At 54.3% G+C, this 10,575-nt stretch overlaps 1 protein-coding gene across 1 annotated transcript; it reads right to left on the bottom strand.

The window, feature by feature from the left end:
* Positions 1 to 868: 868 nt before the first annotated feature.
* On the bottom strand, positions 869 to 9,481 carry LAD1 (ladinin 1; the record flags this gene model as incomplete). Its single annotated transcript, XM_058292936.1, has 9 exons — positions 869 to 2,959; positions 3,288 to 3,362; positions 3,658 to 3,744; positions 4,047 to 4,184; positions 4,284 to 4,356; positions 5,778 to 5,821; positions 6,617 to 6,721; positions 7,287 to 8,076; positions 9,300 to 9,481. Coding segments are annotated over 9 exons (1,500 nt in total), but the record flags the coding sequence as incomplete, so codon positions are not given.
* Between the last annotated feature and the right edge of the window lie 1,094 nt (positions 9,482 to 10,575).

Genomic DNA, 10,575 nt, shown 5'->3' with positions numbered 1-10,575 from the left:
TGATCTATGTATCTTCAAAAAAATACAATAAAAAATAAATGCTCATTTTAAAAAAAGAATGGCTACTATTTAAAAAATAGAAAATAACAAGTGTTGGAGAGACTGCACAGAAACAGGAATATTCATTCATTGATGGTAGCAATGAAAAATGATGCAACCACTGTGGAAGACAGTTTGGCTCTTTCTCAGAAAGTTACGTATAGAATTACCATATGACCTGGCAATCCCACTGCTAGGTATATACCCAAAAGAACTGAAAGCAGGGACTCGAACAGGTGTTTGCACACTGATGTTCAAAGCAAACTTATTCAGCATGGTGAAGAGATGGAAGCAACACAAGAATCCATCAACCGATGAATGGATAAGTGAAATGTGGTATATGCATGCAATATAGTATTCAGTCCTAAAAAGGAATGAAGTCTTAATAACCTGTGACAACATGGATGAACCTTAAACACATCATGTTTCATAAGGACAATATTGTATGATCTCACTGATTTGAAATAATTAAAATAAGCAACTCAGAGTCAGAATCTAGAATATAGGTTACCAAGCGGCGGGGTGGGAGTAGGGAATAGGGAGTTAAGACTTAAAACATGCAGAGTTTCTATTTGGAATGACAGAAATGTTTTGGTAATGGACAGTGGTGATAGTAGCACATTGTGAAATGTAATCAGCAACACTGAAATGTATGTATTTGAATGTGGTTAAAAGGGGAAATTTAAACTCATATATATGCTACCAGAATTTTTAAATAAATCCATGGACTTGCCGAACACAGTGAACCCTAAATTAAACCAAGGACTGTAGTTTTAGAACAATTATAAAACATGCTTTCATCAATCGTAACAAATGCAACACACCAATGCAAGATGTTAATAGGGTAGTATAGAGGAACCCTGTATTTTATGCATGATTGTTCTGTAAAGTTACAACTTCTCCAAAATAAATTAATGTCACCTCCTCCAAGAGGCCTTCCCTGCCCACCCTCACCTCCCCAGTGACCACCAAGCTGCACTATTTTTTGCTCAGCCCCTGTTACAGCTGAAATCACCTTGTGCACACAGTGGTTTCCTTGCTGAGCAGCTGCTCAGAATAAGGATGAAGGCAGCGCCTGCTGACACATAAATGCCAGGAAGAGGGAGCCTGGAGGGCCCGCCCCCCACCCGCTGAGAGTGTGTACAGTCCTGAAGGGCTCCTGCAGGCATGAAGAGCTCCTCCTGAGGCAGCAGCTTCTGGAACAGCCCAGGACCCAGGGAGCCCCTCAATCCCCTCTGGGACTCCCAACCTGGAGGAGGGGCAGGGTGTCAGCGTTGTCTCCTAGAGGAATTCAGCTACCAGGGGTACTTGTCAAAGGACAGACTGTGAGCCCTCAAATGTGCTTCAGGGTCTGAAATCAGAGGCTGGGACGAGGGAGTGACTCCAGGCCTGGTAGCTGTCTGGGTGCAGTGCTCAACCCCGCCCTCTGCCTCCCCCAGGCTTTGTCCTCAAACCCCCACCTGTCCAGGTGGAATGCCCGTAGTGGGCAGGGGAGCTAGGGCAGGGCCTCCAGGTCTCACTGCCCCTGGCTCAGTGCAGGCCCGGGGACCAGTCCCAGGAGACGTGCCAGCTGGAGGCGGACGAGCCTGGGGAACCCTGGGAGCTCTGCACAGACTGGGGCTCTGCGGGCCACAGGGCCACAGGGCTGGGACAGGGCTGGCCGCTTTCTTCCATAAGCTTGTGAGACGGGGGCCTGCTGATGCCTCAAGCAATGTTCTGAGACCCACGGATTTCCTAGGCGTTCCTGGGGAGCAGGGAACAAAAGCGAGCAGGGACAGCAGGGCTCTGTACCTTTCCCAGCCCACCTGGTTCTGGATAAAAGCAGAGCAGGCAATCCGAATAAGAATTCTGGTTAAAAGGGAAAAAAAGTAACTACAGCACGAAGGAGTTTTGACAGGGCACCAGGCTGGCTTTCTTGGCTTTGTCTGGCCTAACTTCCCAAATGGCTCGGTGAGCTCCAAGCTCTTATAGGCCACAACGTTGGGGGAAGGAGGACCTGACTCTGCGAGCCAGGGGGTGGGGGCAGCAGGCCTGGCACTCCATCTGGCAGTTCTGTCCCCTCAGGTTGTCATGCTAGGCCCACAGGGTGGCAAGCCTGCCGTAATGTTAGAAGGGGTGAGGGGGCAAAGAAAATCCCCGCCCCCCCCCCCCACCAAAGCAGCCCTCTTCGCACTGCAGGTGATCGCTGTGAGAAGGCAAAGCCTCCAGGAAGGAGTTCGTGTTTAGGTAGCATCAGCCGCTCACACCTGACAGTGAATGAGTTTATCAGCTCTTTCCTGGGTACAGCCTTTCAAAGAAAGAGGGAGGGGCGCACATAAAGGCACTGGGCTCCTGGCCAAAGCAACCGACCAGAGAAGCGAGGGGAGGACCGAGCAGGGAGATGGGGCACACGGAAGATACACTGTGCCTCCTTCACACGGCCTCGGCGGGCTGGGAGCAGCCCCAGGGTGGGGGCAAGCGGGCCCAGGCCTCAGTGGGTGAGAGACATGGAAGGCAGATGGGGTGCCTGCGGGGGGCCGTGGGGCGGGTGACCCTGGAGTTCTTGAGCGAGGACCCCATCCTGAGCCTGGAGGTGAGCAGGAGGGAGGGGACGCCTCTGGATGGGACGTTGAGGCCCACAGTGCTGATGTGTGCCAGGGCCGTGCCCTGGGCTGGTGCTGGGTTACAGCTTGGCAGCCCCGACTGCTGTGCCTTCAGCGGAACCAGAAGGTGCCAAGCAGGTGTATCCTCAGAGGCTGGGCCCGGAGGGACATTTCTGGTCCCCAGGGGCTCTCTCTGGTCAGACAAGTCCAGAGAGGCAGAAAGGCAGGGAGCAGGGGCAGTGAGAGACAGGGCTGCTGCTGCAGGAGGCGGGGGCCTGGCGCCTGGGAGGGCCCGTGAAGGAAGACTCGCAGGTACGTCTTGCCAGAGCTCATCACACCTGTGGGGCAAAGGTTATTAGGAAAAGGAAGGGGGTTCCTAGGGCTGGGAGGGGAAGGGGTTCTCTGGACAGAAAGGCAGCTCTTTGCCCAAGACTCATACCCACCAAGGGCCAGAGACCCAGGACCTACTAGTTGAAGGAGTTGAGGGTTTTGCAGAGCTGTGGGAAAGCAGAGCCAGCCAGATGAGGGGGTCAACCCAGGTCTTCCGAGGTTGGGTCCTTGCAAGCCAATTAGCGTGTGCATGCAGGTGGGTGTGTGGTGTCTCACACCACCCAGGCCACCCACAGCCCTCTCCCCCCAGGCCAGGGCCCTCACTGCTCCCCTCACCTCAGCCTCCAGGGAGGACTCTAATTTCTTTCTCCACTGGGACCTCCTGGTGGCTGCCGAGTCTTTCTGCACCACCTGGTTGGGGGCATCAGGGTGAGGACAGGGCCTAAGGCAGGGCTATGGAAGGGCTCAGGATCCCGCAGGCTCCTCCCCAGGATATCCTCCCCCTTCCTGAAAGGGAGAAGGACCCCAGACCCACTCCTCTCTGCTGCCTTCTGACCCACAGCCCCCTCCCCCACCCTCCCCTCCTCCCTACTGTCTCCATTCTGGGAATGACTCAATTTTTCTTTGTGCCTTCCCTCCTCTGGACCGGACCATCCACCTTTAAAGGGCCCTTAGGAGTAAGGGGCCTCAGGAAGGGACAGCTTACCTGGGAGTCCTGATCTCCAGACTCCTGGGTCCTGCTGATCCACAGGTTGAGCCTTGATGTCACAACCCCTGAGAGCTTCAAGTTCTCCTAAAAAGAGAGGCTTCCATCTCAGGGTTGGGGACTGCTGGCAACAAGAAGGGATTTTTCCAAGGCCCTGGGATGGGGATAAGAGTCTACCTCATTCCCATACACATCCAGCACGTGCTGGGTATACCTGCGCCCAGGAGGCTATGGGCACAGCTAAGGAGACTTGAGCTCAAGAACAAAGAATGGTAACTCAAGTCAATGGCAGGTTCTACCACTGTTAATTAACATATGAAAACAGGGCTCAGGGTTTGGAGACCTCTGGCCCAAACCTGAAGACCCCCAACTGGGCCTGAATCCCTTACCCTCCTAGTGGAGGCTGGTTCTGCTCGGCTCTGGCCCTTCAGCTCATTCTCAAAGAGGTCGCGCTTCCTGGCTACACCCATGGGAGCCACGAAGAACTCAGTGCGGGAGGAGCCTTGAGACTTGATGGATTCTGATCTCTGGAAACAGACAGCACCCAGGAAGGTGAGGTGGGCAGGGCCACACCCACCCCCGCTCGTCAGGAGACATCCTCCCTCTGGAAGAGACCTCGTCCCCACCTGGATGGCCGTGTGGTATCTCTCCAGCTTCTCTCCTAACTTGGCATTGCTGGCTGGGAGCCTCATGCTGGCACTGCAGGATGGGAAGACAGAGACGAGACAAACCAGGTGAGCTCCCACCCCGAGGAGACCAGCCTGAGGAACTGCCCCCATCCCACCCCATCATTTTGGCAAAGAGGCTATGGCCTCCATTACAGAGTGAGTCTACAACGACTTGGCCAAGGTGAAGATCTACGGACTCGAGTGAGTTTCCTCACCTCCCTAGAAGACATCCCACTCAGCAGGACATGCCCAGGTTGAAAAACCTCGTTCATGCCTCCCCTTTTCCTCCCATCACATCCCATCACCACATGTTGTCCCTTCCACCTGAAAGATGGTGCCTCAGCCTGGCCCTGCCTCTTCATCTTCCCACCACTGCAGTGACCTCATACCCACTCTCCCTGCTCACCACCCTGAGCTCTTCTTCCCACTGCCACCAGGCTGCTCCTACCCCCAAACAAATCCAATCCTGTCCTTCCAGCTCAAGCCTCTCAGGCCTCAGGACAGAGGCATGCAAGGCACTCGAGAGCTGGTCCATGCCATCCCTCCCAATGCCAGAGTCCCCACCACCACCCTGCACGTGCCTACGTTCCAGCCAGCAGGCCACACCGTGCTATCCACACTCTGCTTTTCACATGCTGCTCCCTTTATTCAAAATGCCATTCCTCCCGTTTTCCATCTGGAAACCTCCCACCTGTTCATCCAGTGCAATGTTGAAAATCAATTGCCCTGGGACTCTTTCCCCAGCTCTCACAGGCTGACCCGCAGCAGCGACTACCAGCTCCTGGCCCTGGGCTCATATTACCTCCCTGCTCTTCCCTGCTGAGTGGTCCTCCCTGCATTTGGTCTGATTTTCTCATGAGACTGTGGGTTGCTTAAGGGCAGCAACTGTCTCACTCATCTTTGTGTCCTCAGTCCTCTACCCCAGAGCCCAGCCCTGCAGAGTAGAACCCAGGAAATGCTCAGAGAGCAGGTGGATGCAGTGTGGGCAGAGGGAAGTCCTAATGCATAAGCACAACTGCTCTTGGAGCCTACTTCAGTGTTTTTCAAAGCCCTGTTCTCACACTACTCGCATCAGCACTATGGCACGAGGGTGCTTGTTAAACATGCAGTTTCCCAGGCCCCCATGGCTGAAGAAGAGGCTTCCCCTTCCTTGCAGTGTTCATAGCTTCCTTCCTGGAAAACCTTCCACCCCCTTCCATCTTCAGAGCCCTGCCCAGTCCTGCCTCCTCCAAGAAGCCCTCCCTGATCCCTCCCTCCCCGCTCCATCTCATCTGGTCTCAGGCCTCCCCACCCCCAACTCCGTGTTCACCCAGGCTCCCTGCCAGATCTGGAGGCAAGGGCTGCACCCTCCCCTCTGTGCCCTATGGCACACAGCTAGCCCATCGGCAGCAGGCTGCGGGCACTCTGCAAATACATTCTGAACAACCAAATCACTTCCCGCAGGCCCCTGACCTGCGGCTGAAGGTTGTTTCTGAATTGTCTTTCCTGGGGCTCATCTGAAACAAGAAGGAAAGGCATCAGTAAGTGGGGGCCCAGGGCGGCCTGGGGTGAGGGGCTCAGCTCCCAGGACACTTTCTCCTTCTCTGACCTCCAGCCCCCTCCACTGCTCGACCCCTGCCCAAAGTAACATGAGGCCAAACCTTCGTGGAAAGCCCTGCCCTTGTCTGGAAACACCTGTTCCCACCTAGCAGCCTGGGTCCGAGGTCCCTGTTACTCAGGGAGCCCGTAACTACCCGTTTTCCTGTCTGCCTACCCTCTGCCTACGAGCCCTGGTGGGGAGGGGGGGTAAGAACCAGCCAGCATCGAGCCTCTGGTCTCTTCCCCAGGGCCTGGCGCACATTAGGGGCACAACACACAGTCAGTCCACGTGGAGGGATGAGACGCCCCAATCCATATAATTTGTATTTGCAGGGCAGGACAGAGTAGAGCGCGCTAGGAGAGCCCCGCTCCTCTCAGCCCTGCCCTTCCCTCGTGGGCAGCTCGGGGGTGAGGGCAGGGGGTGGGCTCCTGCAGCTCAGGGCGCTCACTGCGACCACCATCTTCTGCAGTCCCGGCCTTCCCCACGAGGTGGGGCTGCTCGGCTCGTCCCTGCCCACTTTCTAGGTCATTAACCTGCTCTTTTTTATTTAATCCAGCCTTGTCTGTTCTTGGCCACCCAGGGGAATCCAATGCCTCTCTCGGTCAAGATGATCTTCCTGACATCTAACCTAAGGCCCCTAGGCTATAATGGGTCCTGGTTTCCCTGGCTTGCCTTCCTGTGGATTGCAGAGAAGGATGCCTTGAGCTCTTACCCGAAAGGAGATGGTTCTGGGGCTGGAGCGTTTGAGGGAGCTGCTACAGATGACCTGGGTGGGTGAGACTATGCCCGCCTCTGTCTCCTTGCTGGGGATTTTAACCTGGATGGAGCAGGGAAAGTGTTATGCAGAAGAGGAGCGGTCTGGGGCCCTATCACACCCAGGCAGCCCATGAGCCCAAGCTGGCCATGGGGACCCCGAGTGGCCTGGCTCATCCCAGAGCTACAGGAGCTGGGCAATCTACTCTGCATCCAGGGAGAGAGAGAAGGAGACAGCCTTGCGCCTTCCTCCCTGCATCTGCTGCATCTATTGTGGGGTTGGTGGACACAGTCCCATGGGACCAGGACACCAGGCAGAGCTTTTCAGGGGACCTTCTAGAAGGATCCAAGATCTTGCCAAGCATCTGCTGGGGTGCTAGAGTCTGGACCCTGGATAAGGATATGCACCATCTGGTGCCCTTTTCAGCTGTCAGCAGCTAGTCCCTGCCTCAGCATCCCCTATTCTGACAGTGGGAGGAAACAGGCAGGGAGAGAAGAAACTGCCAAGACCAACCTGAAGGCAGAAGGACAGGATGAGGCAAGGGAACCAGAGACCCTCTGGGTAGGACTAGAGGGGAGGGCCAGCCAGGCAGGGACAGTGGAAGGATGGGAGGGACAAGTGCACTTACCTGGAGTGTGAAGGGCGGCAGGCGGGAAGCCACAGTGGGAGAGGCCACGTCTCCCTGCTCTCCCATCTCTGCTGAGGGAGGGGGCATCTTCTCAGGGAGGTCCCTTCTCTTCTCATTGGTGATGGGCTGGCGTCCCCCATAGGTGGGGGGCTCCTGGGCCTGGCGCTGCTCTGAGGTTGCTGCACTCTTTGGGGCCAGCTTTGTCTCTGTGGTCTTCTCTGAGGCCAGTGACCTCTCAAAGACAGAGGCTTTCTCAGACACTAGTCTCCTTTCTGAGCTCGATGTCTTCTCTGGCACCAGCGTCTTCTCTGCAGCTGGTGTCTTCTCTGAGATCCTTATTTTTTCTGGAACCGATTTCTTCTCTGAGGTGCGTCTTTTCTCTGAGACTGCTATCTTCTCAGCGGCTGCCACCTTCTCTGAGATGGAGGTTTTCTCTGAGACTGGAGCTTTCTCTGGAGCCTGCTTCTCACCCACCTCTGGCTTTCTGCCGGCCGAGTTCTCCTCTCTGGCCCAGGGGCCCTGCTGCTCCTGGCTCGGTCTCCGGCGAGGTGGGATTTCCAGTTCCTTCTTGGGCCCTGGCAGTTGCTGCTTGACCTGCCCAGGTCCCGAGTTGTCCCTTCCCTCCTCTGACCCCAGCCTCTCCCAGATGGGAGCCTGGACAGCCTCTATCACCTGCCGCCTCTGCCTCCGCTCCTGCCGTGTCCTGAGGATGGCGTGGACGTCCTCCTCCTCATCTTTTAAGACTGAGGGAGGTGGTTTGAATATCTCTTCTTCCTCCACGCTCTGCAATCTGAGTCAGAAGAGGGAGAAACGAGGTGGGAGATGGAATTAGAGGACACCACAGGTGAGAGGGACCCTAAAGTATGCCTGACCCAGTAGAAATCTCTCCAGGGAGGGGATGAGAAAGCCCCCACCCCTGACCCCACTTTGACAAGGATCACTTTCATCTGCTTTACATATTGATTGAGTTTCCAAGACATCATCTGAACAAAGAGGTTCAGAGATCTGCCAAGGTCTCAAAGCTACTTAGTGGCAGAGCTAGAAGTGGAACTCAAGGTTCCTGATGCACCATCCAGCATTCCTGCCATGTGGGTACAGCTGGGACTAGGTGGCAGCCACAGGTGCAGGTGCACCCCAGGACTCAGAACCTGGTCTCCCTTCTCTGGAGAACCCAAACGAGCGAGAGCAACGTCAGAGGAATGTCCAAAACCCACGGAATTTGTCATCCTACAATTTTTTTTCCTTCCAAACCACCCTCCACTTCCTCCCTTGAATTCTGCAGGGGCTGGATAACTAGCTGGGCACCCACATAGATATAGGGTGCAACCTGGGGTCAGTTAACTCATGTTTGAGCCTCGGCTTCCATATCTGCAAACTGGCCTTGTTAGGAGAATGAAATGAGACTCGTCCCAAGAGGTTTCCCAGCAAAGTTCAGCAAATTCCAGGCTCTTTTCTCCCTTTATCTTATAATTCTGAAGCCTGTATGGCAAGACTAGCACCCTACCTTTTCTCACCTCACATGCTATTCATGGAGCATCAGGATTAGAGAGAAGCAATTTGGTTAAATAGGAAGAGTTGAGCCACAGGGCCCGGCAGATTTAGATGAAGATTACTGGCTCTGCCATTCTTTAACTGTATGGTCTGAGCAAGTCACCTAAGTACTTTTGGGCCCAGTTTTGCTCCCTGTCAAATGGGTTCATACCTCTCGCTCTCAGGGATATTGCGAAGATTAAGTGAGCTACGTCCAGAAAATGTTCAGCAAAGCACCTGGCCATGAATGGTTTTGACAAACAGCAGCAATTATTACGAAGAGGGTGGGGCCTGGCAGGACTGAGGAGGGCTTTGGGGAAGGTGAGGAACTTCAAGGTCACCTTCATACCCTTCAGTCTCATTCCCTGCACCTCCATTCCGTGGGCAAGCCAGGGGGTTGCCCTTGGTCTGTACAGGGCAGCCCAGCCAATCCCCGTCCCCGGGATCGGGAGATGGTGCCCTGCCCCGCCTCCAACCCAGCACCTCTCTACAGCAGGCCGGTCTCCGTTCTCCGTGAGCTCGTCCTGGGTGAGCTTGTTCTGAGTGAGCTCGGGAGCATCTTCGTCTGTGGTCAAACTCAGGCTGCGGTGCAGCTGCCGGCGCTGGCGCTCCTGCTCCTCTTCATCCTCTAGAGCCCACTGCTTGGCCAGGCTGGGGAGGGGAGGACAGGATCAGCGCAGCCCCGGCAAGACTTTGGGGCCATTCCCAAGCAAGACTGCCCCGGGGCTGGGACAATGGGCAGCACACCCTCTAGGCCTGCGCTGTTCACAAGCAGACACTGAGACCTGAAATGTGGCCCGTCTGCACGCAGTGTCCCAGAGAATTAGCATAAAAAACAGAAGAAGAAGATCTCATGAAGGATTATGAATATCGACTGCATGTTGAAGTGATGATAGGTTGGATGTGTTAGAGTAAAAAATATTTATATGCTACTAAAATTAACCTTGGCTGCATCTTTTTTACTTGTTTAATGTGACCGCTAGAAAATTTTAAATAGTAAATGGGGCTCACATTACATCATTGCTAAATTTCTATTAAATGAATTTCTTTATGTTTCTAAAAAATTTCTACTAAAGCTGCAGGATTTTGGATTAGATCCAGATCTCTCGACCTTGGCACTATTGACATCTTGGGCAAGTAATTTTTTGTTGGAGGGGCTGTCCCGCGCATCGTAAGATGTTGTGCAGAGTCCCTGGCCTCTGCCCATTAAATGCTAGTAGCTCACCAGTGTGCCAACCCAAAACATTCCCAGACCTTGTCACATGCCCCCTGGGGGCAAAATCACCCTGGATGAGAACACTGGGTTAGAGGTCACTCTGGACTCCGGAATGTACTGATGAGTGAGAATGTGGGGCCACTCTCTCTCATAGTGACCGGGAAAGGGGAAGGGTCAGCACAGGTCCGCCTGAAAGAGGTGGAGCACTGGGCAAGTTCCTTTCTCCTTTTGGCCCTGAGATTCTTAGATAACATCTCTGAGTAGGCCACCACAGAGAAATTTCTTCAGAATTATTTAATTCCTCATAGAACTTCTCAGCTTTAGGGAGGGAGAGACTCAAAAATAAGGCCAATTACACTTGGGAAAGGCTCCAATAGCATCTTCCCTTCACTTCCCAGGAACTATTTGAGTCTTTCTCACCTTTTAGAACCAGCTTTCACCTGTTCTGGAGCGAGGGGACCCCCAAACACCCATACTTCTGTTCCTGTCCCAGTTGCCCTTCACTCATGGGTCCAACCAGCCACTCTCATAGCCAGCCAACCA

Source organism: Dasypus novemcinctus, unplaced genomic scaffold, assembly GCF_030445035.2.
Source record: "Dasypus novemcinctus isolate mDasNov1 unplaced genomic scaffold, mDasNov1.1.hap2 scaffold_589, whole genome shotgun sequence".
Lineage (NCBI taxonomy): Eukaryota > Metazoa > Chordata > Mammalia > Cingulata > Dasypodidae > Dasypus > Dasypus novemcinctus.
This window is presented reverse-complemented; position numbering and strand designations above follow the sequence as displayed.